This window comes from Papilio machaon, chromosome 7 (genome assembly GCF_912999745.1).
Source record: "Papilio machaon chromosome 7, ilPapMach1.1, whole genome shotgun sequence".
In the NCBI taxonomy this organism is placed as follows: Eukaryota; Metazoa; Arthropoda; class Insecta; order Lepidoptera; family Papilionidae; genus Papilio; species Papilio machaon.
Window position 1 is genome coordinate 3,624,064 of NC_059992.1, and position 27,653 is coordinate 3,651,716.

The following is a 27,653-nucleotide window of genomic DNA, read 5'->3' on the forward strand; positions in this document are numbered from 1 at the left end:
ACGACCGAGTTTTCGATTAACGAAATTGCGCCCTAATACACTGAACATTCTACAAGCAGTAGGATTTTAATGATATCAAATGTAATATTCTTTTAAATTGCACCAAAATATAGCTATCAAGATTTACTACTACGTTGGTTTATTCCGTTATGTAGCTGCAAGTCTAGTACTGGTATAAGATTCTAATCTACCTTTAAAACAATAATCGTTCAAAGGTCTTGTGTGCCTTGCAATTGCAACCATAGAGGATAGTAAATGTTGAAACAACAGCGTAATCTACACTATACAATAGTGTGGGATACAGTGCAAGTACCCACGTCCTTATTTGGTAAGAATGGGCAGAGCCTAAGTCCAAGTTTGTTAAATGGAATACTGCTAACACATAAGAAGTGCATCAGGGCATTGCGACTTTTATAAGGGTGATTAACATCTAGAGAACCCCATTTGCAAACTGCACAGTAACCAAATGTGATCTTGAAATGTAAGCCTAATGTAAGCCAAATGTGATCGCACTCTGAGATTATAAGAAAACACTTTCAGTTGTAAATTTTATATACTCTTTGGTTGTAAAGATTTTTAGGAAAATGAAATAAAAATTGTACAAATATTTGCAATGAGATCATCATTATATTAATTGTTTATTAAATATATCACACATCAGCTTGAAAATTAAATTAAAAAAAGTTTTTAAACAACTTATTGTCAATCACAAACAAACAGCACTTCTTTTATACTTTTTTGACTGATAACACATTATTTTAACAGTAAACAGGATATACAATTATGAAGCTCTGCTGGACTTTTAAGTGTCTAAACATTACTTTTTCAGCACATGAAGAAATGAAGCGAGCTCTTTATGATGTTGACTACTTTGGTTGGAATGACAGATTTTGTATATTTCAGTTATCATTTTTCTTTAATTACACTTAGACAACAATATTTAAAGTTTCTTATTTTGGACAGTTATGAATCTCAATTTCCTTCAACTGAATTTCATTATTAAGTGTATGTAAAATATCTTGAAACCTTTGTTTCAAAGTCATATTTTGAAGACCTGAAATTTCAAGTTGTGTTCGATGTTTTCTTAGCTTAAGTTCTTCAAGTTCAGCTGTTAGTTGTTGTACTTTCACATTTTGCGTAGAACTATCATTAAATTCATGTTTGTACTGATCTTTATAGCTACTGCTGCCTGAAGCCACTATAGCACTTTTCTTATTCATTATTGGTGTGGCTGTATTGCTAGTTCCAGGGGAGCTAAACATTTCAGATTTGAATTGAGTTACCACCTGTCTTCCCTTGTATTCAGACCCTTGAACAGAACTTGAATCTGACATCTGGTCATCGCATGCTGACATTCTGCTGTCTTCTATATCAATATTATCATCTTCTGCATCACTGTCACTAACAGCCCCACCAAAAATATCTTCGACTTTGGACTGGTTATTTGAATTTTGTTCTGCCTTTACAATTAGATTTTTCTTTGTCTTTGGCTTACTGGGCAACACACTTTCATTCTTTGCATTATCATTTTCTTCCTTTATAACTTCCCATGTTACACTAACAGCTTCATTATCTGCTCTAAGAAGCCTTTTTACTTCCTTTTCTATTTCTGGAGCTTCTGCACATTTCTTTTTTAAAGTTTTTCTAAAACGTCTTCTTCTGATATTCTTTGTTGGAGGTGTAATACCATGTGGCCAAAGATATTTTTTGTCAACTTTCAAAGGGTCTTTTTTCTTATTTTTGTTGGGCAACTCTTCTTCACTTGTATGGTCAATTTCTTCTTTACATATCATCATTTGGCATATATCCGCAGTTTTGTAAACACTTTTCCTATCGATTGTTTTTAGAGACTCTGTTACTGTTGGCAAATCCACAATTTTAGCATGTAAAAGCCAATGATCAAACCGTACCTCCCCATGTCTCATGTCATTTTCTAAACTAATTGAAAGTCTATTTTTAAAATTTTCGCCGGATTTTATCAATTCTTTCAATGATTTTGCTGGTTCTTCGGGAAATCTCATAATAAACTGACACTCCAATTCAACTGGGTAGTCTGGGTCTTTTTTATCTTTATTCATTTTACAATCTTATTTTTCCTTGTTACAAATAAAAATATTTGATCATGAAAATGTAATACTGCAAAAATATTGTAAACATAAATGTAAACTGCAGCTCTACTTTGCGATACAATCGCTATATAAGAGTTTCGACTAAAATTCAAATGATTTTGCTAGATTGTCTCAGCTTTTTTTCTTATGTAAACTTGAAGTATTGGATTAAAAATTGAAATATTGAAGTGAATATACGACGGAACTGGAGAACTATAAGAACTAGACAGTTTCTCTAAATCCTCTAAATTGACCAGCAAAGAGTATGTAACTACTTCGTACTACTTGGATGAAATATGTTTTGACAGGAGCCTTAAATATGTCAGTTGTGACTTAAGTGAACGTGATATGAAGTAGTTACATACTCTTTGGAATGTATCTTCGTACTCGACCGTTGCAATTAAAATTAAAATTTCGAATTAGTACAAACTATAAACTTGAAATCATATGATTTTGTAAGTTAGATAAGTTATTGTTTAAACTTGAAAGAAATATCCCTGAATTGAAATTAACTCGTTACCACAGAAATTAAGAGTTGTGAAAGGATTATATTTAATTTCATCATAATGGAAAAACGTAAGTAATCAATGCATCACCAGAAGATGGATTTTTAAAACGCGGAGAATTTAGTTTTCATCCAATGTTTATTTACAACAAACAAGTGTTTGGTGGTACTTGTACTTTTACGATGTTCGTTACTTCGTCTTATGGATATAATATCAATTTATAAAGGAAAATAAAATGAAATGTAGATACAAAAAGCAAAATACCTGAATTACTTCGGAATAATCGTCCAAAATATGTCATCATGTATATATTTAATACTTAGGCCTGTTTATAAAAAAATATATGTTTTTAGTTTGGATTTTGTATTTGTATTTCAGTTGTGACTGGACAAGCCTCCATGGAACAATTTGTTGATAATTGGAATGCATTTTTCCAAGATTTTCCCATTACTGTTGACACATTAAAAAATTCACATGGAATGACACAGGCTGTTCTTAAAGTTTTTAGTAAACTTGGCATTGACAGTGATGCTGTTTTACAGGCAAGTTTTAAAAGTTGTGTTATAGTTATCTTGAACTTGCATCATTTAATTTAATTATCTTTCTTACAGCCCCCACCGGAGGAGAGTCGTAATGAACACATGGTTTATTTCTGGGACTTAATACCAATAATTAACATGTCTCGCATAGTGAAATTTTTTATGCCTAAATTTGGAATAAAATTTACTTTTATTCAGTTTCTCCAACCAATTACAAAAAATACCTATAGCATTTTACTCATACTGTTCAATTTGGTACTGTTTTGTGAGCAGCGTTTGGAAGAGATTGCCCCTGCTGAAAGGGAGTTGTTCTTGCAGAGCGAAAAGGTAAATGCTTTACATTTGCTATTTATTTAATATTGACAATATAGAGTTTTCGAAATTATAGAACTACCACTGTATGAGAAAGAAAATCTATGTAATATAAAATAATGTTCCAGGTTAAAATTTTGGAAGACAGAATAAACAAATTGCAAGTGTTACTCAATGAACAAGCACATGAAAAAGCCAAACGAGCTGAAAGACTAGAAATTGTAAGTAAGACTGAAAATATTCCACTGATCCTACTTTTAATGTTTTTAATTTTGTAAGTGGTATTGTAAGTTACTATCACAAAGGGTACAATTTAATACATATATTTATTTTGAATTAATAATAGAAGAATTTGTAATAACATCTTGTAACAAGGGTTGCTGTGAGGGAATTCAATAATGAGTTATGTATAACATGCATATAATTTAGTAAAACTTTAAATTAACAGATAGCCAGTGAACAAAAAAAGCTTGAAGAAGAATTAAAGCATGAAAAAGAAGGGCATGATGTCATAAAAAAGGAATTGGAAGTAATCTTGAATGAAAACAAACAAATGGAAATTATTTTGGAACAAAAAAAGACACATAGAGATGGTTTGATTGCTGAAGTAGAAAAGTTAAGAGGGCAGAGAGTGTATGATGCAGAGGACATAAAAGCCCAGGTGGAACAGGCGACACACAATGTGCAAGAGGCAGAAGATAAGTTGACCAGCTTGAGGGCAACATTAATGCAGAAAGAAAATTGTCTCAAAAATTTGCAAGCAATAAAACCAAATCTAACTACCGCCAACAATTTGTTACACGAAATAATGAACCTCACTGATAGCTTGAAGTGAGTTATCTATGACATATTCATAATTAATACAATTTCAATTTTAATATTCATACAAACTCATAAAGATATTTTTATCGCCATTACTAATAAAGGGTAATGAACAGAGTAATACACAATATCTTACTTATAAATGTGAAAGTTTAGATGGATGAATGTTTGTTTGAAGGTTTCTCCCGAACAACTCAACCGATCTTGATGATTTTGAACGAAATTTGTCATAGATGTAAAACATAGTCTGGAAGAACCCATATCCTACTTATTAAGTAATTTTTTTTTAATTTCGCGTGGACGGAGTTGCAGGCTACAACTATTTAATATTAAAGTTAAAATTAGCTACTATTTTAAAATAATAATACTAATTAAGTTAATTGAATTCTAATCCTAACCTTAAAATGTACAGTTTACGGAATATTCCATTACCAATCAACCAAGTTACAGCAGAATGTTTTAATATTTTTAATTACTTTACGGCTGAAAAAAATATTTGAATATAGTAAAGTTTTTCATAATTATTAATGTTTCAGCAACTACGATTCTGATGATTTGGATTCTGATAGTAAAGAAGGAGAGTTAAAAGTATTTAATACGGAATTAACAGAGCTGGAGACAAAGCTGGAAGAACTTATAGCAGCCCGAGCAGAAGCGGCTAACAAGAGGAAAGAGAATCAAGTGAAAAGGCAACAGGAGAAAACAGTTGCACTAACGTAACTATCTTGAATAACTTTTTAATACTCATGATAGAGAACATTATAGTTAAAAACATATGAACTCATAGTTATTTTTATTGGTTACAGGAATCTTCGTAAAGCAGAAGCAATGGAAAAGGAACACAGGGAGCAAGCTAAGAAAGCAATGCAGCAGATAGAAGCAATTAAACAGCTTACTATAAAATATGAAGCTGAAAAATCTGAAGGAATGGAAGAGCTTGCCAAATTGAAATACACCTTTACAAATGAGGTAACAAACATTTTAACAACATTCTACCTCTTATTTTAATATTTTATGAGTATCTCCATGAAATTAAAAAATGCTAATAGTAGAGTAGTGATAAATATCTGACTGATAATAAACCTTATAAAGTAATTAATACATCTAAAGTGTGTGTATTATATTGTATTAATTTATGAATGGACATGGTCATTAGCTCTTTTAATGTTTTTGGAAATCGTTTTAATGAAATCATTCAATATTATCTGTTTATTTCAGTTAAAATTAGTTGAAGATGCAATGATAAAGAAAATTCTGGAAGCACAGAAGGTGATTGAGGATAGACTTCGTAATCATAGTTCTTAATACATACTAATTTTATGCAAAACTAGGAATACAAAAATTGCTTGCGGGATTTTTATAGAGCAACACTCCACATCTATGTCATCAAGGCTAACCAATGTCATTCAGTGTTGCCAATGCTACAACAATTTTTTTATGGCTTTCAGGCCAACTAATTATAAAATCTAAGGCAACCCTATGGCCATAGCAAATACTATGGCTTATCGAGTAAATAATACAGTAATTAATTGATTTGTTTTAGAAATTGACTTTTAAAGTTTTAGTTTTTCTATTTTACTGGATAGGCTCACATTTTTTTGCAAAAAAAATTTCTTTTTTTATTAATTCAAGATGCTCTGATAAACATTAAAAATACATAAGTCGGTTATCTAAGCAGTGAAAAGATCATATGCTATGTTCAGTGCTCCACTTAGTCAAATCATAGGGTCTGTGCGGAAAGAGAATGGGATTTAGATTTGAGGGCGCAGTAGTGCTTTGTTGTTGAACTGTGTAAGGTTTATCCCTTTGACATGATTAAATACAAAAAACCGCAAGAAATCACTATCAAAACCATATCAATACAAAACTTTGACGTTTGGCAGACTCTACCATTACTTGTAATCTAATTAAAAATAGTAATTATGTGATAAACTTGGCAGTTGTTTTTATTTTTTTACATTCAACCATGTATCCCACATTTACCTTAAAACATAAATTATAAACATAATCAATACATAGTATAAAACAAAGTCGCTTTCGCTGTATGTCCGTATGTATGCTTAGATCTTTAAAACTACGCAACGGATTTTGACGCGTTTTTTTTTAATAGATAGAGTGATTCTTAAGGAAGGTTTGTATGTATAATAAATGCATAATATAGTAGAGAAACACTGATAAATTTAAAGTTTTCTAATGTGATGTCGTAAATAAGCACGTTTTTTTGCGCTTATATTGCAAACGCTGGCTGAACCCTACGAGATAGACCAAAATAATGTACTACAGTATTGTTCACCTTAAAAAGTTCAACAAAAAAGTCCGCGATGGTATATGTCTATCTCTTAGGGATAACCCAGCATAACCATTTTTATTCTTTTACGAAGTGATTTTAAACAATACAGCATTAATCCTTATCCATTTAAGTACCTTAAATAAATTGTGCATTTATTCTGTAGTAGGTATATTTTGCATTGCACCCGTGCGAAGCCGGGGCGGGTCGCTAGTTTAATATATAAATTAAAATTCATTAAAAACTATTCTATTTGAATTAATTTTAAACAACCTTAATTTTTACCAAAACCTTGATTGAAATAAGTATTACTGACTATTTACTAATAACATAAAAATATAACTAGATTCCGAAATTGAAATGTTTATTTAAGAAAAAGTATTAACTCTCAAAAAGTATTTTTATTTTAAGTGCACGATTGCCATATTTAATTCGGAGTTAAGGGGAATCGATTTGTAGCGTTCGATTCCAAAATAGAAATATTTATTTCAGAAAAAGTGAATACTCTCAAACGATTTTCTAACGATTTGCATTGAAAAAATAAAAATAAATAGTGTGCCCCCACAACTTCACACTAAAATTTTAAATTGTTTTTACGGAGAAAGTAGGAACTCTCAAACGATATTTCTTTTCTTTCAAACCCTCTCAAACGATTTGCGTAAAAAAAATGAAGTGAGAGGGGCCAACTTCACGGAGGTTTACTAGACTATACTTACTTTTACCCATTTTATACTCTTTGTCTTCTCTTCCTTCATATTGGTTTTGGTTGATTTGATTGCTAAAATTTTACGAAGGAAAATAATCGTGTACTCTGAAATTCCCCTGTGCACAAATGAGTTTTCTCCTTTCTTTTGAGTTCTATTTCATATTTTGTGAAAAACCTTGTTCTTAATAAGGATTTTTAACGTCATAGTCGTTATGGTTAATTGATTGTAAGTCTACGGAGACATTGTTGACACCTTCGTTTTTTGTATTTCAACATTAATTTCATATATGTTAGAGAGTAAATAACTTATATTTTAAGTTCCTTTAACTGTGTAAAAAATTATATTTTTAGTTTAAGTACATCATTAACGTGTATATTTATGTCGCAAAAGAGAAAGGTGCATCATTCACTATTGTTGTAACCTAGATTTAATTTGAACAAAAATCATTGTGCGCATTATTTTATGTATTGCCTTTACCACATTTTCTTACGAAAATAATATTTACTCATTTAAATAAATAATTTTTTCTTTATAGTAATTAATCATCTATTGTTTATAATCAAAACATGACATACTTGAAAACATAACAAATAACAAATTTTGTCCATAACATTGCACTTTTCACCCCATCTTTATAATTGATAGTCACATTACTTTTTTAATCAGTATTTTGAATAATATCTTCTTTATAACAATTCTCAGTTAAATTATAATTTTTTTTAGGTAATTTCCGAGTTTGAATTTGAAAGAAGGTAAGAATCACAATCACAAACTTTAGAAATGTTTGTCCAGAATAAACTCCATAGCAAATAAATCAGTCATGATAATTAGATTTTAAACACTGGAGTATTTAACTAAATTAATTAAAATAATATTTGTTATTGTAAATTGATTTGTTTATTTGGTTTATTCTATGAGTTTTTTATATTTGAAATAATAGTATTAAAGTCAAAGTTAAGTTCAATAATATAGCCAATATTTTCATAGTTGAAACATTGTATGAAAATGCACAATTTATATTTTTGTTACATATCTCTTACATGTTGTGATTTTGAACTTATGTCTATCAAGTGCTATGGCAATATATCACTCATTACATTAAATACTGATGAATTTTATAATATTATTGACTATCCAAAAATGGTTATGCTCTACTTATTTTACAAACAAAATATTTATGGGCTATTATATTTTAAATTCAATGATGGTAATTATTTTTCAAGATGGCGGAAGTGGATCCAGAAACATTATTGGAATGGTTGCTGACTGGGCAAGGGGATGAAAGGGATATGCAACTTATTGCATTAGAACAACTATGTATGCTACTGCTTATGTCAGATAATGTCGACAGATGCTTTGAAAGGTATAAAATCTTCCTTTTCTTTAAAGATTCCTAAATTTAATTTTTTGAAAAATTTGAAAACTAGCGACCCACCCCGACGTCACCAGGCTGGCATTTGAGTCATACCTTTTTTTGTCATATCAGTAGTACCATTCTGATAAAAACTTGTTTACAGGAGCAAGTTGGGCCCGCAAGCTCATTTTTTGGTTATACTTATTGTTTGTGTTTGTGAAATCTTCTAAACTATTCATAAGAATTGTATACTGTTCAAGAAAGTTTAATGTACATTAAATTGTCTGATAATGAATATAAAAATTTGGATAAGAATTATTATAAAAACCCGAAAATTGCGCTGCAAATAACAAGCGATTTTTCGAAAGCAAAAAGTAGTTATTGTGAATAAACTGTAAAAGATAGCTATATGCCAACATTGACTTTTTTTGTAAAACTTTTTGAGATTTACAATTAACATGCATTTACAAGAAATACATAATTTTTATATAGGTTTAACAGATTACCCAGTTGAAGTCAAAAAAGGCAAATTTTAAGGGGTTCAGTAATATACAGTTTATGTATTGATATCCACAACCTACATGATGGTGAAATTCATAATTTGTTCCCTTTTCAAAGTTTAGACTTTCATTTATAAGATATATAAAGGGGACCTTTATATACTTTTTAAGAATTTAACAATATACTATGACTAGAAATCTGTAAAAGCAATGAATAATTTTAACTTCAAGCTATTGTAATATGTTAAAATATCATACAACCATATTAGAAACTTGAAGAGCCTTCTGCCATCATTTTTATAAGTAACCAATTATTATTCAACATGGTATTCATTTTGTATAATTATGATTGTATATTCAATTCAATTAGAGCATTTCAAATTTACCATATTGTTGCAGCTGTCCTCCTCGAACATTTCTCCCAGCTCTATGCAAAATATTTCTAGATGAATGTGCACCAGATAATGTTTTAGAAGTAACAGCAAGAGCTATCACTTACTATCTGGATGTTTCTGGTAATTTGAATAAAAACATTGCTATGTGTTCTTATTTAAAAGTGACATTATGCTAAGATAATTTTGTTATTATTGCAGCTGAATGTACTAGACGTATTGTAGCTATAGAAGGTGCTATCAAAGCTATTTGCAATAGACTACTCACTGTTGATCCAAATAATCGCACAAGTAAAGACCTTGCTGAACAATGTATCAAGGTAATTTTTCATTCTTTAAAAATATGTTTTTTTTTTCTTCATTGTTGTCTGTGTATAAAAAGATATATTTCATTAACTTTATTTCTCTTAAAGGTTTTGGAATTGGTGTGCACACGAGAAGCGGGTGCAGTGTGGGAAGGCGGTGGCTTACCAGCAGTGCTGCACTTTATCACACACTATGGTACATCTGTCCATAAAGATACTCTACATTCTGCTATGGCTGTAGTCTCAAGGTAATTGAAAAATATAATATATTTTTTTTATATTTGAATCATTGTGTCATTATAATTTTCCACAGTCGTAAACAGTTGAGCAAGTACAGACAAGTACAATTGATTAATGTTTTCCCCGGAGTCATAGGATACAGCTAGAGGGCATATTGATTTTTCAAATGTATAATTTTATGTGACGTATCATATTTTAAGGGTGTGTGGTAAAATGGAGCCGGGTGACGAGCGTGTCGGCGACGCGGTGTCATCTCTGTCGGCGCTGCTGCGGCACAGTGACGCGCGCGTGGCGGACGCTGCGTTGCGCTGCTTCGCCTCGCTCGCTGACCGCTTTGCGCGCGCGCACGCCGACCCCGCACCTTTAGCTGAACATGGTCATAATCATTTTTATTCATTAATTTTTTTACGACTTTGATAATTTCCAGGAATTGGTGTCACTTGATGAATAAAATGTATATGTTAGAACGTTGAAAGCCATGGAAGTGCCAAGTTTTGAAGATTGATTTTTTTAAATTAATGAATGGTAAATTTTAATCATTATTAAAGCCAGTTCAAATAACTTTGTGTTACAACAGGTTTGATTGAGGAATTGGTGCGAAGGCTCGGTAGCACAGAGACGAGCGATGACAAATGCTTGGTGCCCTCCGTGTCCACCACGGTTAGCCTCCTGTCGACCCTGTGCCGTGGATCCGCACAGATAACTCATGTAAGTTACATGTTAATATTTCCTTATAATTTTACTTAAAAATTATAGACTATGTTATAAGAGTGGGTACGCCGTAAAAAATAATTGTTCCTGATACATATAAAATGAGAAAAATGTAGGAAAAATTAGTTTCGAATGTTATAGAAGTTTGTTTGTGGCAGGACCTGGTGCGCTTGGACCTGTGCTCGGCGATAGAGGCGGCGGTGCAAGCAGACGAACGTTGGTGCTTGGAGTGCATGCGCCTCGTCGATCTGCTGCTCGTCCTCCTCTGTGAAGGCAGACATGCCATACAAACGTAAGTATTTACTCACACGCTACTAAATCTACTAAATTGTTCATCTGTATCTAAACTATAGCACTCGGAGACCACTTAAGCGGGTCCTCAGTGATGAGTTTTGTACAGTGGGAGAGACGAAACAACATCTGTTGCACGAATGGTCCGCCTCGACCTGTGAAACAGGCGTGATGTGCGAGCTGGAGTGCTGAAGACGCCTAATGTTGGTTCTCTAGCACCTCCAATCGTTTGCTCCCTTAAAAAAGTTTTCATACTGAATCTACACTAAGGGCCACCCTTAGTGACCATTAAAAAAACCGGATATGGTATTTTTTGTAGATAAACTTTAAGACTTTAGATAGTAATTTACTAGAAGAAAAAAAATTGTTGTGTGAATTGAATGTCTTTTTCAATTCCTACTATTACGTTGCTCATCAACTATATTTGTTTGTTTATTATATCGTAGTTGTCGACCACGATTCCGTCCGCGCGGAATTAAAAAAAAAAACTATTAATCTGTGCCAAATTTCAGCGAGATCCATTTAGGTTTTTGGGATATACTTAATAACAAACATCCATCCATCTAAACATTTACATTTATAATATTAGTAAGATATCTTGTAAAACTTGTAACCACAATGGCGAATGACATATTTTTGTACAACGACCTCAACATGGGTATCAATTTAAAGGATTTTAATAAAACATCGTGGTAAAGTCAAATTTAAAACGTTAACTAAAAATAAAAAATTAATTACTTAAAGCATTATTGGCTTTAAAATATTTTTTAATATTACTTGTTATTAGTACGTAAGTCCAAAGACATTAAGGAGTGTAAAGAGACAAAGGAGTATAACAAAAAAAAAATGTTCCAGTGGGACCAGTCGCACGGGCAACTCGGTGACGGGGTCGAGCAGTGGCGCTAGTGGCGAGGGATCGAGCGGTAGCGGCAGCGCCGGCGGTGGAGGGGCGCGCGGGGACAAGTCGCACCGCCAGCTCATCGACTGCATCCGCGGCAAGGACACCGACGCCCTGCTCGCCGCAGTCTCCAGCGGCGCCGTCGATGTCAACTTCACCGACGACGTCGGACAGACGCTGCTCAACTGGGCCGCCGCCTTCGGCACCAGGGAAATGGTTGAGTTCCTCTGCGAGAAAGGTAAAGCGAATATTAAATCTGTATGCTATGCTATATGATAAAAAACAAAAATGTTCGGAACGATTATCAAAAACAGATTATAAATATGTAATCTAAAGTCAAATCATTTTTTTTACATATATATAGGTGTGTAAATAGTTGTCACTTTAGGAAGTAGTTCTTATATAAATAAATAAAAATTGTATGTGTATATAGGCGCGGACGTAAATCGTGGTCAGCGCAGTTCGTCGCTGCACTACGCGGCGTGTTTCGGCAGGCCCGCCATTGCCAAGGTTTTGCTGCGGTACGGCGCCAACGCAGACCTGCGCGACGAGGACGGCAAGACGCCGCTAGACAAGGCCAGAGAGAGACACGATCAAGGTTTGTATACACCACTTTTTACATATGTAATAATTAAAAATTAAAACATTTATTGAAAACTAATAATTATAAGACATTTTCGATTCACCGAGTGTATTATTTTACGATTTTTCTAGTGGAGCACGATTTTTAAATGACTTACACTGCTAAACGATCAAAGTTGCCAGCATAAAGGCGATAGTACGTGGTCAGTAGTTCATGACATGTTAGATTAAAAAAAAACATTTTAAATGTTTTGTGTAGGGCACCGAGAGGTGGCGGCAATCTTGCAGTGCCCCGGCGAGTGGCTCGTAGTCAGCAACCACGACTCGCCCGCCTCCTCCAACGACGACGACTTCCCCGAAACTGGCGACAAGGAGATGGCCGCGATTTATCTCGAGTAAGCGTTTTTTTTGTGACACAAATTATGTGATTTATGTTTATAAATTAATAGAGCCAATGTTATACATTTTTTGCGAAAAATCCTTTTCGAATTATTTTCGCAAATTCCATCGGAATAGTTTATATTCCGGCTGGGCTATTTAAGATGTACTGTATCAATATGTGGTCGTGACCGTCAGACGGCTGGTGCCGGTGTTCTGCGCGCGGTACCTGGGCGCGGGTGGCGCGGGCGTGCGGCGCGCCTGCCTGTCGCTGGTGCGTAAGATGGTGCACTACGCGCCCGCCAAGCTGCTGCGCGACCTCTCCACGCCGCGCGCCGCCGCGCTCCTGACACACCTCATCGCCAATGTGCTCGACAACCAGGTAAATAGGCAACTACATCTTACTATACAAATGCGAAAGTTTGGATCTTCGAATGGATTTGTGTTATTGCGTCCAGAACGGCTGTTTTCGTTGCAAATTTAAATAGATATAGAACATAGTCGGGAAGAACACATAGGCTAATTTAGTTTTGTTTTAATTCACGGGCAAAAGCTAGTTTTTATATAAGGTTTACTTTAACCTTTTTGAGACCGACAAGCTATGACTCCTGACTTTGGGCTTCCTGTGCCTACGGGCTTCCTTGAGGGCCGTGAAATCATTAGGATGGGGTGTGATGTATGAAAACCTATGTCTAAAATAGAATAATTATCGTAAATAGTTGCAATATAATGGTTGATAACGGGTGTGGCACGTGGTGGCAGGGGGAGTTGTCGCCGCGGCGAGCGCCGCAGCGCCACCTGCGTAGCCGCTATATCTGCGCGCCGCTGGTAACCTTCCGATGGTGTGATGAATGCTCGCATCCCATGCTCTCAATCTCCCACATCCATACCACACAAGCTCATAGCTGGCTCTTAATCAATGGTCGTTTGTTATACGGAGTAACAGAATTATGTATAGAAAATGTATATGAATTTTCCAGTACATGTATTACAAAGATATCACTTTCAATATTTTAACTGTCGGTTCCACTAGGCGTTTTAGCTGCATCCACACTCAGAGTTAACTGTTTTCAGTCGTATTCTATGTCGTCGTCGTGTATAGATGAACTGGACACAAAATGTTATGTTTATCTTCGTAACAGGGAAGAGCGATTGATTTATATATATATAGGTAAATTGCAGTCATGAGATTCGATAAATAAGTAAATTTGCGCGTATCCATTTCTTTAGAGCCACCCTTTAACATCAGCCACATAATGTTTTTCCATTTAAAATGTTCTCATTGTTTTGTTTTGAAAGTATTTTCTGTTATTTGTAAATATGATATGCACTATTAATAAAACTAATTAGCGTTTTTACATGAATATTGGTATTTCCATAGAAAAAGGCATAACTGTGTAGCTAAATTGATTTGCATTTTGTATATTAAAACATCACACCATCGAAATTTACCTGCATTGAGCCGTCTTTGTCTTTTTTGTGCTTCTACCAACTTTAATACATTGTGTAATAATTGAAGATATTTTACATAAAATATATAACATAGAAACATATCAGAAGAAAATCACCTTAGGACGTGATTGTAGCAATTATAAGTACCTTTGTAATGTTTTTCTTCTAGAATTAATTAATTTAATATGTGAAATAAATGTGAAAGAATTGTTGTATTAACAATGACAAGTTGAGGAAAAGGAGGTGGTGAGAGGAAGACGGATGTAATTCGTGATCGTTTGCAGGACGACGACGACGGGCATCTGATCGTGCTGGGCATCGCCGAGGAGCTGATGGTGAAAGCGGCCGACATCTACCTGGAGCAGTTCGCACGGCTCGGCGTCTTCAGCAAGGTGGAGGCGCTGGCCGCCGTGCCCGCGCAGCCCGCGCAACACCTCGCTGCCGATGGAGAAACTCTCATCGCCGGTACCTCGTCACCACGCAACTATTTATATCAATCTTATGCTAGGAGATTATTAAAAGGAGTTCAATAGTAAAATCGAAATTGGCTTGTTTCGTACGTCATAAAATAGTTTGCACGGATTAAACAACATCGTTAGATTACTTGCTTCTCAAGTAAAAAATGTGGATAATCATGTTTAATTGTTGTCTATGTGTAAAAAGGTCGTGGCGAGGACGCGGCGTCGCTATGTAGCGGCGTGGCGTACAGTTGGGGCGAGTGGGCGCTGTGCCGCGGCCGAGACGCGCTTTACGCCTGGAGCGACGCCGCCGCGCTCGAACTCAGCACCGGCAGCAACGGCTGGTTCAGGTTCCTGCTCGACGGCAAGCTCGCCACCATGTACTCCAGCGGCAGCCCCGAGCACCAGACCGACAACACAGGTCAGCCCACCCACTACCCTCACACGCACATAAACAGATTCTTTTTTTTTCTTGCGGAAATGTTTGTTGAGTAATAAATTTTCTTATTACAGAGAATCGTGGTGAATTTATTGACAAATTACAAAGAGCTAGAGCTTCTGTGAAGAATTCAGTACCTCAGCCTATTCTTTCAAAACCAGGACCTGCCAAACTTGTACTTGGAAATTGGACTCTATCCTGCAAAAAGTAAGTTATGTTTATCTTAAAATTGTGTGTAACTACTTACTATATCAATGTTACAGTTTTAATTTTTTTTTATGTATCTCTCACATTGAATAAATCAATATTTTAGGGAGAAGGAACTTCTTATCCACAATACAGATGGCCAGCAACAGACAACAATACTTCGTGAAGATTTACCTGGATTTATATTTGAATCTAATAGAGGAACCAAGCACTCTTTTACAGCGGAAACATTTTTAGGTACAATTTCAATTCTATTTAGTTATTTTTGTCTTTCGTTTCGGTTATTTAAATTTATTATTTAAAATTAATACATGATATCCATTATCAGGCCCAGAACTATCGAGTGGCTGGGTGGATCGAAGACCAGTTGTGGTTAACAACGGAAACACCGGCCAAAATCGGTCTCGCCTTTCCGCAAAAACTGAAGCACAAAAAACTCAGGTTAGTGTTCAATTTCGTGATCCCTTAAAAAATTACAATTTAAAACAAATCATCTCAAAAATCACTTAAGTAATTCACTGCGACATATTGGACTAAGACAAGTCGTTTCTGTGTGCAGGTGTCGGAGCGTGCGCGTGCGCTATACACGCGCCATCTGTCGAGCGCAGCGACGCGGCAGCCGCGCCCGCCTGTCGCGCGCCTCCGCGCTCTCCTCGCCCGCCTGCAACGTCTCGCCACGCACGCCACTGGTAACTCTTCATAACCATTTAAATTACAATTTGTACACTGTGAACGATTCAATGTTATTTCTAAATTATATTTGCTTCCATTTAGGCGAATGGCAGCAGGAATTAAAAGAATCGTTGGATCAATTGTCGGAGTTATTGTGCGGCGATGAACTACTTTCCGCTTACGAGCTGCAGTCGTCGGGGCTAGCACCGGCTTTGCTGCACGTGTTGTCTCAGCAACAAAATGGTACCGTTACGTTTAAACACGTTTTTATTTTATTGATGAAAGCCGTGAAGATCAAAAAAGTCTCACTTCGTTCGTTTCAAATTGTTACAGTTACAATTTTTGATTTGTTTTGTTTGGCAGACACGCCAGGCCAGCAGTTGGAGCGTGAGCGCGTGCTGCGCGAGTGGCTGACGCGCAACGAGTGTGCTGCGGGTGCGGCGCTGGCGGCGCGGCTCGTGGGTGTGCTGGAGAGCGTGGAGCGGCTACCCGTACTCGCTCCCGCCACTGACGTGCCCGCTCCTGCCGCCGGATCACTGCACCATCTCGCCAAGCGTATCAGGTATGCCATCACACACACAACACACATCATTTTTTTTTTATTAACAAAAACGTTGCTTAAAATGGACAGATTTAACATATATTCGCACAGATAACATCAAAGTGTCTTTTTTGCAAATTCCAATTGTTATGGTACATGTAGACTTCGCGTGGAACGTGCGAGCGAAGAGGCAGCGGAGGAGAGCGGCGGCAGTAGTAACAACGCCGGCAGGAACCTGAAGGTGGAGGCGCTCACCACCGTGCGCCAGCTCGAGCGCTTTCTCGCCAAGTCCGTTGCGCGCCAATGGTACGACATGGAGCGCTCCACCTTCACATTCGTGCAGAAGATCAAAGCGGAAGCCCCTATTAACTTCGTTTATGATGTGAGTGTACACATACTGTCTATATGCTTATAAAAATTACGTATATGCTTTTTACTTCGGCGAATTCTTTACATTCCTAAAAATTGGTGAAATACTTAAATGATTTCAATTTAACAGCATGACTTCGATGAAAACGGCGTAATATACTTCATCGGTAGTAACGCCGGTACCTGCGAGTGGGTGAACCCCGGTGCGCACGGGCTGGTCAGTGTGTGGTCGTCGGACGGGCGACAGCTCCCTTACGGCCGCGCAGAGGACGCGCTCTCGCGCTCTCCGGAACCTCTCAACGTTCACACAAACGACGACAGGCGAGCCTTCATCGCGGTCGACCTCGGACTAAATATCATCCCTTCGGCCTATACTCTGCGCCATGCACGTGGCTACGGCCGTTCAGCTCTGCGCAATTGGCTGTTCCAAGTAAGCATTTTAGTAAAAAGCATTGAATTGCTCATCATTTGCTAGAAATCTTTCTTGTTGAGAATCTTTATATTTGAAAACTCCTTTGACATTTCATAGATGTCTATGGACGGTGTGACGTGGAGCACACTGGCGGCACACAGCGACGAACAGGCGCTGCAGGAGCCGGGCAGCACGGCCACGTGGCGGCTGCGCGCCGACGCCGCCTACCGCTACCTGCGCGTCCAGCAGAATGGCAAGAATGCCAGCGGACAGAGTCACTACCTATCTCTGTCAGGGTTCGAAATCTACGGAAAGGTCAGTATCAACCGTCTCCTCGTCTAATAGGTCAGTAGGGTACACACGATTGGACTTTCTGGCGGACCGATAAGTTGATCAGTGTGGTTGTAATATGGATATGATTTTGTGTTAGAAATCCTGTGTCTTCTTTTTTCTTATGACATCCGATTGTAAGTATAATTTTGAGTGCGCCTTTGTATTCAGGTCGTGAGCGTGATCGAGAGTCCGCCGCGTCAGTGCGCGGGATCGGGCGCTGCGGCGACCACCGGCGCGGCTGCGGGCGTGGCTGCGGGCGTGGCTGCGGGCGTGGCTGCGGGCGCGGCGACAGGCGGGGGTTGTGTAGCACGCGCCAGGCGCTGGTCGCGAGGCGCGCGCGGTCTGTGCGTGGGCGCGCGCGTCATGCGCGGGGTCGACTGGAAGTGGCGCGACCAGGACGGGCCGCACCCCGCCCTCGGAACTGTTACATCTGATTTACACAACGGTTGGGTTGACGTCAGGTAAGTTGTTACTAATGTACTTTCTTAACCTTGAATATCTGTCATTTAATGTATTATAATTTAGTAAACATTCAAGAAAAATATTTTTCTTTTCTAGGTTAAAATTTTTTATGAAAATTGTCTTGATTAAATATTATATTGACATACTTGTAAGTGACAGATAAACGAAATTGGATTGATACGAAGCATGTGTCGCAGGTGGGACCACGGCGGGCGCAACTCGTACCGCATGGGCGCGGAGGGCAAGTTCGACCTGAAGGTGGTGAGTGGAGGCGCGGGCGGGGCAGGCGCGGCGCTGGCCGGCGGCGCGGGCGCCAGTGAGTCGCGCGCCGGCCGCAAGAGCCACTCCACGCCCAGTCTGCCGGACGCCACTGCCGTTGACCACCAGGTGATTCTTTCGATAGGTCTAGATAGCGTAGTATCTATTCAAGTCTATTCTCCTAAATCTGGCGTCTAATTCTCTTTCTAATCTCTCTTCTTAATCTTTATATTATTGAGGAGGTTAAAATGACACAAAATTGCTCAGATTGCACATTAACATTATACTATAATGACTTTTTCAATTGCAATGCACGATATTGATTAGCAACGACTTCAGTGGTTGTGGATGGTATGAATATTATATCAGTGGAAGACATTGACTTGAAAACAGTAAAATGTCGGCAGATGTCTGTAGCATCAACGGAACAGGCGTCGTCTGCGGACAACATATCCGGCGAGGAGATGCTCAGCAACATGTCGCGGCCGAGGATGCACGCCACCGAGGACGTCTCGGCTATCAATAATTCCTCGCATCATATTAATACTGGTGAGCATTCATTGTTAGGCGTCACACAACATTTTAAAACTTCAGTAATAAATCATTCTTTGGATTTTTTTTTCAATGTTTTCATAAATATAAACATATACTATTGTTGAATATATATTTATCTATGTAAAATAATAATTTAAATTTTAGATCTAGCAACCATAGTGGAGTCTTTAACACTTGGAGCTGAAGGAAACAATTGCTTAGCAGACTTGGGCAATGCGTCGTTCACTAACATGGAAATGGGACCCGCAAGCATTACAGATATAACCAAACCGTATCCAGCCAAGGAACCGCTGCCAGAGGCAAATACACAAGAGGTTTGTTACGTCACATGTTAAATATTTCGTAATATATGAAGAACAATTGTCTCAACATTATTGCTTATTTGGATAAGAATGATATAATATCCGTTGTGTTGTTCAGGAGAGCGATGTGCGTAGTAACGAAGGTGACGCGATGCGCAACAGCGCCAATGCCTTGCTGTCGAGCGAGTTGCTCGCGCTGCCGGCCTCGCTGCTGCACACGCTGCGCAACAATGCCAACAGGCTGCACATACAGGTCACTGACACAAACAAACAATACATTTCTTGCAAATGTCAATAAATCAATACACCCCCATCATAATAAGCTTGCGGTCAACGAAAAAACTTTGAAAAGATTGTAAGTCTTATTGAAGTTATTTAATATTTTTTGTCGTTAGAGTCTCATAAAAATGTGGTGTCTGTCCATAGTGTGAGGATAATGAGAGCGGCGAGGGACAGTTCAGCGAGCACAAGAAAGACAACCAAGCTTCAAGCACCGGCGCCATGAGCGCCAGCGAGCCCGACCTTACCCAACAAGTAATGTACCAAAACTGTTTGTTTTTATACTTCAAGTAATAAACTCAAGACATAGTTGGACTGTTAAACATTAAATCATATAAATATAATGTGTGTCAGGGCGCGGCTCGTCTGCTGGAGTCGCTGGGCGTGGCGCGCGCGGCCGTCGTGCGCTCGACAGCGCCCCAGCGCAGCGCACGACATAACCACGGCGGCGGCCTCTTCCCCGGGTACAAACAACTTATATTATCCCTGATGCTTCTTCTACTATAAAATTATCTATGCAATTAATAAGCTTATTGCAATGAAGTCATAATCAGAGTCGTTGGACACTAACTTATTATATGCAGGTTGGTGCGCCTGGCGCTCTCCAGCAACTTCCCCGGCGGGTTGTTGTCGGCGGCGCAGAGCTACCCCTCGCTGGCGCCCAACGCGCAGAACGCCCTCACGCTATCGCTCACCTCCACCTCCAGCGAGAGTGAACAGGTATAAATGTATTCGGATATATTGGCAGCTCTCAACTTCGCGCGAGTCACTGCGCAGGTCATGATTTGACGTGTAGCGGGGCGTAGTGGGATGCAGGAGGCAGTAGGTGCCGATGACTGGCTCGCCAAGATATTTGAAAAGACTAATACATAGATCATTATTATGAGTTGATAAAGAAATAATAAGGTTAAGTGCAATGTAAATGTCGTGCTAATTTTTTCTGAAGTATTATTTATATCAGTTTATTTTATTAATGGCATAGGTGTCATTGGAAGATTTTCTGGAGTCGTGTCGCGCTCCGGCTCTGCTGACAGAGCTGGAAGACGATGATGAAGGTGACGACGCGCTCGACAGCGATAAAGAGAACGACCCAACTTATCAAGAGGTAATTATAATTGCTAACTTGATTATTTACGGTTGCATTTTATTTCTATCTTGAAAAGTTGTACATCTTTTCTGCTTAGACTAGTATTATTATTTAATGTGGTATTATAATGATGAGTGTACGTCAGGTGTCCCGCAACCTGCTGTCGTTGATGGAGGAGGAGGCGCTGGAGGCGGTGCGCAGCGCAGGCGGCGCTGGGGGCGCAGGCGGGCGCTCGCGTAAGCCCTGGGACGACGACTTCGTGCTCAAGCGCCAGTTCTCCGCGCTCATACCGGCCTTCGACCCTCGCCCCGGCAGGACCAATCTCAACCAAACTGTCGGTCAGCACTACCTTAACGCATTTTTTACGCATTGTTTTCGAATTCAAGTGATGGTAAATTTCAATAAAGGCAGCTGCGCTATTGGTGTTGAAGCTATATAAGTGCATTACATAAACTATATTAATTCTTCATATGGTTCACGACCGTTAAACACATCTTACTTCTTATTAATGTTATAACTGCGAAAGTTTGGTGGATGGATGGATGTTTGTTTGAAGGTATCTCCGGAATGTCTGAATCAATTTTGATGAAATTTGGCACAGATGTTGATCATGGTCTGGAAGAACACATAGACTAAGAATAAGTTTTTCTTATGAAGTTAATTTTAAAGCTAGTCAGGATATTCAATTAAGAAGTAATTGAAACATTCTGTTCTAGCGGCACAATGTGTAATGCGGATCAGTTGGAGACAATGTGCCGATTGTTTCCGATGCACCGCATACCTGCACTGATGGATGGTCCTTTATTGGATTCGCCTTTATATGGATTTTGGGCTTACACAATACTGATTGTTAAAATAGAATTTGTGCCTGCTGGACAATCTTGTGCTCTGTAGAGGCTGATTCAGATAATATAATAATTTTGTAGTGTGTTTTCAAGTTTATTAGGGTTGACTAAATTTCTGCTTTAAATAAAAAAAAAAAAGGGTTTAGACTTGTCACACTCCCAAAAAAAAAAAATCTGCCCAGTATTTGTTGTGTTAAGAGTCATGATATCGATTGTTGATTGAACACTTAAAATATGATTATTTCTTAATTTAGATCTGGATATTCCGCTGAACGAGGACTCGGACGCGGAGGATAGTTCGGAGGAGACGAACGGCAACGTGGTGAAGGAGAGCGCGCGTCTGCCGGCGCTGCGGCTGGTGCTGAGCGCGGGGGGCGCGGCGCTGCCCCTGCGACGTCCGTCCTGGACTCTGCATCGCGCCGCGCTCGCGCTGCACGCCAAGCTGCCTCATCTACACCACCACGACACGCACCGCGACGCCACATACACGTCAGTACTCTCTGCACTTATACACTATTCATCTTGACTCTAATTACATTGTTATTATACATTTTTGCACTTTTCTCTCTCTTAATGCTCTCAGGTTGACCTACAAAGAAATCGAAGGAGGGGATACTTTTGCGTCGTCGAGCGATAGTGAAGATGATGAACCATGTGATCCAGGTGACATAACTTTTATTCCAAAATGCTTCTTTTAAATGTATTCCAAGAATGAGATTACTCTAGCATTTAAACGATGAGTTATAATTGTTGAGGTGTCTGTTTGTGTGTCAGAGCTTGGCATAGCGTGCTGCGAGGGCGCAGAGGGCGCCATGGTGACGTGCTGCGTGCGCGTGCTGCGGCGCCTGCGCAGCGCTGCGCCCGAGCTCCCCGCGCACGCCTTCCTCTCCACCAAGCTCACCAATAAGCTGCACCAGCAACTCCAGGACCCCCTCACGCTGGCCTCCGGCGCTGCCCCGCAATGGTTCGTTAAGTTTAATATTAAATCCAATATAAAAATTGTGGTAGGGATGAAGGATTACATTTCTGGTAGCATTGATGTTCCGCGGCTGGCTGGTTAATAAATTGCCATTATACCGCAGTATTTAGTTACGATATTATTGTAAATACAACAGGTGTCAGCAGCTTAATGACTGGTGTCCGTTCCTGTTCCCGCTGGAGACGCGACAAATGTTCTTCGCTTGTACCGCGTTTGGTACTTCCCGTACTATTGTGTGGCTTCAGGCGCAACGAGATCGTGCTTTGGACCGACAAAGGTATGAACTGTAGGACGCTATTTTAAACATACATATACATTTTTGTTTCTTGTTTTTGTGTAATTGAGTTCTTGTCCTAGCCATAGATATTGCCTTGTCTTGATCTTGGTTTGTAATGTTATAACTGTAATGTAGTAAAGCATGTTGCACTGTGTCAGGGCGGGTAACACGGTGTCGCCGCGGCGTGCGGATATCGAGGCGACGGAGTTCCGCACGGGCCGTCTGCGTCACGAGCGCGTCCGCATTCCGCGACACCCCAACCTATTGCGCTCCGCTATGCAGGTACACTATATACTATTGTATCCTAACCGTTTATACATGTCATTTAAATACTAACATAAATAAATAAATAAAAACAGATTGTAAGCTATTTAGTAAGATTAAAAAAGCAGTTTCACTGGTTTTTTTTAGTCTTAAGCTGTAGTACTGTCTTTTCACAGTCTTTTTTTAAAGTTTATATAACGGGGTGGGTTATTAAAATTTTGTGGGTGATGAAGCGGTCATTTTATACGAATCACTGTATCATTAACACCTATCCTAAAAATATTAAAACGATATAAAAATATATATGATTGTGAGTATACGTCGTGTGTAACACAGGTGATGCGCGTGCACGCGTCGCGCAAGTCGGTGCTAGAGGTGGAGTTCGCGGGCGAGGAGGGCACGGGGCTGGGACCCACGCTGGAGTTCTACGCGCTGGTGGCGGCCGAGCTGCAGCGTGCCGACCTGCACATGTGGCTGTGTGACGACGCCGCCCCCGCCCCGCCGCGCGACACAGACTCGCGAGACCTCTCCCTGTTCGACGGTACTTGACACAGCTTCTTCCTTGAACATCCGCATCCTTGAAGCAGCTTTAGTTCATTTCTGATACTAAATTTAACTTTGCCTGTGTCTAAAAAGAAAACACAAAACAGCCCGTCAACCTAACAAGACGGCCGTGACGTTTCCTCGAAAACTCAATGCATTTTGAACAATAACAGTGAACTTATTTATTGTTAAAAAATGCATGACGTTTTCTACAAAATATTCTATGGATCAATTCTATTGTTTGATTTATTTTTGGGTTTTACCTGCACTTGGTTTCTATTAGAAATGTTTTATTTGCAGAAAAACCACCGGGATACTACGTGTTGCGAGCCGGTGGTCTGTTCCCTGTCACTCTTCCTCAAGATTCTCCTGCCTGTGATAAAGTTTGCAAATATTTTTGGTTCCTAGGAGTATTTTTAGCTAAGGTAAGTCAATACTGTGTTCTATATTATAATTATTCTTTATTCATTTAATACATTTATCGATTGTATTGTATTTGTGCAGGTGCTACAAGATGGCCGGCTTGTAGACTTGCCGCTGTCGGAGCCCTTCTTGCGTCTTATGTGCGGTGAAGAGTTAACAGCCGAACATGTGGAAGAAATTGATCCCATCAGACACAGGTATATCCATGCTCTTAAAAAGAAGTATTGGTAATTGTTGTTACTACTTAACTGTTACTGGTCCTAAATTTTATTTTAAATTTGTACTTTTTGTTTTATTTACATCGGGTATTATTATTATTTTTTTTTTTTGGAAATTAGAAAGAACAATCTTAAATACGAATTACTGCCTGCTGCTTCTTTTGAGTATTTTTTAAATTATGAATTCTATAATCCCTATGGATTAAAATTATTTCATTTAGTAGTACCACTTTCATTTAGTACTACCACTTCCTAACTTGAATAATAAATATATTGCCATATGTCATATTTGTAAGTATCGTTGTATCAGTAAGTATCACTTCCGCGGTTTTTTGGTGTGGCGTTTGTAGTACTCGATATTTTGTGTGTAGGTTCCTAGGTCAGTTGCTGGAGGCGGCGGACGAGTACGATGCGATAATGTCGGACGCGTCGCTGGAGGAGGAGGAGAGGTCGCGGCGAGTGCAGAACATCACGGTGGAGGGCGCCACCTTCGATCAGCTGGCGATGAGCATGGCGCACGTGGCCGCGCACGTCGCCCCCGCGCTCGCCCTGCAGCCGCTCTGCGACGGCGGGGAACACATCGAGGTCATACTAACTCTTATACTTATCCTCTCACATTCAACACTAATATAAACAGCTCGACTTCAAGTAAATATACTTTTGTGAATTATGATTGTTATTGATCATATAGTTTTTTAATAGTAATTGGTAAAAATGTCAGCTAAAACTTTTTAAGTGACTAAATAATAAGTAACTCTTTAAAACACTTAATATCGGAATATGTGTAATTGTGAAGAGTGTGTTATAAATAATGGTGTAGCGTTTGTATCGGTCAGTATTGAATGAATTGTGATGGTATCAGGTGGGTGCGTGGAACGCGCGCCAGTACGCGGAGTGGACGGCGCGGTGGATGGTGCGCGAGGGCGTGCGACGTCAGATGGCGGCATTCCGCGCTGGCTTCGGCGCCGTGTTCCCGGCGCGGCGGCTGCGCGCCTTCTCGCCCGACGAGCTGCGTCTGTTGCTGTGCGGAGAGCGCGGCCCAGACTGGACGCGGGAACACCTGCTGCAGTACACCGAGCCCAAGCTCGGATACACGCGCGACAGGTAACAACCTTGTGCACACACGCACACACACACACACACACATAATGCTCCCTCGATGTAGACTTTCAACTATAAAGGTAAAAGTAATTTTGAACGTTTTACTTACGATAAATGATAAATATTTTTATATTAATTTAATTATATGCTTATCAGTTATTGGTTTCCCTTTTTACTATTAATTATTGCAAATTATTGTTAGTATTATTGTTTTGTGCAATATTGTAATACAACAATTTTATTTTACTTTTATTTTACTGAGTCTTCCGTAGTATACAAAGGGTGCATGAGTAAACAGAGTTAATGATAATACACTTTAATATTATAGACACGCGTATGTAAACTAGTTACACGTTAAAAGACAAAGTTTAACTGAGAGCGCTTTGTCAATTAAAAGAAGCGAGGGAGGCAAGTGAAGTGGTATTGTCTAGCCGCCATTGTTCCATTGTAGCCGCCCCTGTCGCTCGGCCTGCGTACAGTTATTTGAGCACATGCATTAAAATTCAACGCGCTAATTGTAAAAAGGGCATAACTTTATTATTCAGCGAAACGTACTATATTTGCAAGTCGTTTACACATTAAATTAATCTTTATTAGAGAAGTGTTGAAAAGTTGCATAGTATAAATGTGCTGTGACAGTCCCGGGTTCCTGCGGCTGGTGGAGGTGCTGGTGGAGATGTCGGTGCCCGAGCGCAAGGCGTTCTTGCAATTCGCCACCGGCTGTAGCACCCTTCCGCCCGGCGGCCTCGCCAATCTGCACCCCCGCCTCACCGTCGTGCGCAAGGTAACACAGAACCCGCACACACACAACACATACAAATACACACACATGTAGGAATAAAAGAAGACGAATGATAGAAAGAAAAAGTATGCAGAATAATGGGCGAGAAGAAAAATTGCGAGAACTGGAATGAATGTGAATAGCAAATAAACATAGGCTCTGACCACTGGTAGAGGCATAAAAAAAAAAAAGAAAAAAATTCACACACATATGACCATCCTTTAGCTGAACCGTGCAGTTGACTTCGTTCTAGGTGTCTCAGTTCCTTTTTACAGCAACTCCGCTCCTTTTTACAAACAATTAATTAGAGTGCAATGGAATGTAAGAATCATAAAGTATAAGCTTTATGAGTTTGACCAATAACAGTTTGTATATATTGTATGTGCAGGTGGACGCGGGAGATGGTTCTTATCCGTCAGTGAACACGTGTGTTCACTATCTGAAGCTGCCGGAGTACTCGTGCAAGGAGGTGCTGCGCGAGCGTCTGCTCGCCGCAACCAACGAACGCGGCTTCCATCTCAACTGATTGTCACCGACATTGTCACAGACACTATATCGCCAAAACCTTATTATAATAGCTTCTTATTACACTATAGAGCGATTACTCGTAAAACAGGGCGATAGCATGAAAATTAAAAGAAATGTTTCCGTAAAACAATGCTCGTCCGCTTCATGAGGAATACCTCTATGAGAGACACAGGCTGCAGTTAAATACATAATTCAATTAAATCGTGCACATTTTGCTCCGCGCTATAACTACACTAAACTAATTTTATATTTAGCGTAACATAGAATATTCTCGTATGTTTTAGTGATATGAATAGCGAAGACGAAATATTAACCGTTTCATATTATAATCTTATATAAGTCGTATGTTATTCGATATAGAGTAAAATGGAACCTTTTATTAGTTAACTAACAGTTTATTTATATATCAATTTTAACATTCAAATATTATATTATGTAAGCGTAATTTTCAGATAGCCAAAAATATGTTTTACTCGATTGGTGAGAAAGGAAAGGCTGTAGAAAGGCCTCTGTGAAAAACAAGAAAAAAATGTGATTTATTTATCTTTTTGTGATTTGGTTTGCAATATGGGGCAGTGACCCAAAGTAAATAAAACAATATTTTATATTTAGTTTGTTTGAAATACATCTATATAGTGTTCGTAAAGTGTTTGTCTGTTTATAGCTATATATCGAGATGCTTTCGCATTGTATATTGGGATATGGGAATGTGGGAGCGTTGGCCGCCTTCTAGTTTTAGTTCAATGTTAATTATGAAAATTAAAAGTATTTACTCTTTTAATATAAACAGACTTATCATTGGTGTTTTTAGAGTTATAAAAAAGCTAATAATGTTTACTTATTAATGATTTCGAAATGAAATTTGTTTGTAATTTCAATATAAGCACCTTTTGAATGAAATTTTATGGATTTAAACATTTCAAATTTTCGATAAAG

General features: G+C 38.6%; 3 protein-coding genes across 7 annotated transcripts; 2 read left to right on the forward strand and 1 right to left on the reverse strand.

Annotated features, from left to right (window-relative positions):
• Positions 1-730: 730 nt before the first annotated feature.
• On the reverse strand, positions 731-2,241 carry LOC106714083 (transcription initiation factor TFIID subunit 7). Its single transcript, XM_014507025.2, has one exon. It carries the CDS (start codon positions 2,076-2,078, stop codon positions 951-953), a length of 1,128 nt encoding a protein of 375 aa, XP_014362511.2. The 5' UTR covers positions 2,079-2,241; the 3' UTR covers positions 731-950.
• Positions 2,242-2,505: 264 nt separating this feature from the next.
• Positions 2,506-5,870, forward strand: LOC106714079 (intracellular protein transport protein uso1). The gene is made up of 8 exons (XM_014507020.2): positions 2,506-2,684; positions 2,993-3,156; positions 3,226-3,480; positions 3,594-3,686; positions 3,914-4,296; positions 4,824-5,003; positions 5,094-5,256; positions 5,506-5,870. Exons 1-8 carry the CDS (start codon positions 2,675-2,677, stop codon positions 5,590-5,592), a joined length of 1,335 nt encoding a protein of 444 aa, XP_014362506.2. The 5' UTR covers positions 2,506-2,674; the 3' UTR covers positions 5,593-5,870.
• Positions 5,871-7,254: 1,384 nt separating this feature from the next.
• LOC106714056 (E3 ubiquitin-protein ligase HECTD1) lies at positions 7,255-27,579 on the forward strand. Of its 5 annotated transcripts, XM_045678803.1 has the most exons (47): positions 7,336-7,506; positions 8,005-8,033; positions 8,505-8,644; positions 9,535-9,650; positions 9,729-9,847; positions 9,941-10,080; positions 10,273-10,448; positions 10,650-10,780; positions 10,942-11,075; positions 11,930-12,210; positions 12,406-12,570; positions 12,814-12,949; positions 13,131-13,314; positions 14,669-14,849; positions 15,048-15,263; positions 15,356-15,488; positions 15,595-15,725; positions 15,817-15,929; positions 16,048-16,177; positions 16,263-16,403; positions 16,524-16,722; positions 16,864-17,083; positions 17,201-17,500; positions 17,600-17,797; positions 17,984-18,051; positions 18,088-18,276; positions 18,475-18,664; positions 18,943-19,084; positions 19,235-19,404; positions 19,511-19,645; positions 19,819-19,926; positions 20,026-20,135; positions 20,256-20,391; positions 20,654-20,776; positions 20,904-21,096; positions 21,858-22,092; positions 22,187-22,266; positions 22,378-22,567; positions 22,719-22,859; positions 23,018-23,141; positions 23,460-23,664; positions 23,967-24,091; positions 24,171-24,286; positions 24,679-24,892; positions 25,170-25,411; positions 26,048-26,192; positions 26,578-27,579. In XM_045678803.1, exons 3-47 carry the CDS (start codon positions 8,505-8,507, stop codon positions 26,713-26,715), a joined length of 7,203 nt encoding a protein of 2,400 aa, XP_045534759.1. In that variant the 5' UTR covers positions 7,336-7,506; positions 8,005-8,033; the 3' UTR covers positions 26,716-27,579. The 5 variants fall into 5 exon arrangements, with proteins under 5 accessions (XP_045534758.1, XP_045534759.1, XP_045534756.1 ...); XM_045678802.1 differs by lacking the exon at positions 7,336-7,506 and adding an exon at positions 7,255-7,270 and having other exon boundaries at positions 17,984-18,276; XM_045678800.1 differs by having other exon boundaries at positions 7,336-7,510; positions 8,010-8,033; positions 17,984-18,276.
• Positions 27,580-27,653: the final 74 nt, after the last annotated feature.

Excerpts from the sequence above, each read along its gene's own strand:
- LOC106714083 (XM_014507025.2), bottom strand. The coding sequence starts at position 2,078 with ATGAATAAAGATAAAAAAGACCCAGACTACCCAGTTGAATTGGAGTGT.
- LOC106714079 (XM_014507020.2), top strand. Across the intron at positions 4,297-4,823 it reads AACCTCACTGATAGCTTGAA|CAACTACGATTCTGATGATT; the intron begins GTGAGTTATCTA and ends TTAATGTTTCAG. Across the intron at positions 5,257-5,505 it reads AATACACCTTTACAAATGAG|TTAAAATTAGTTGAAGATGC; the intron begins GTAACAAACATT and ends TGTTTATTTCAG.
- LOC106714056 (XM_045678802.1), top strand. The coding sequence starts at position 8,505 with ATGGCGGAAGTGGATCCAGAAACATTATTGGAATGGTTGCTGACTGGG. Across the intron at positions 14,850-15,047 it reads TGGAGAAACTCTCATCGCCG|GTCGTGGCGAGGACGCGGCG; the intron begins GTACCTCGTCAC and ends ATGTGTAAAAAG. Across the intron at positions 22,093-22,186 it reads CACCGCGACGCCACATACAC|GTTGACCTACAAAGAAATCG; the intron begins GTCAGTACTCTC and ends TAATGCTCTCAG.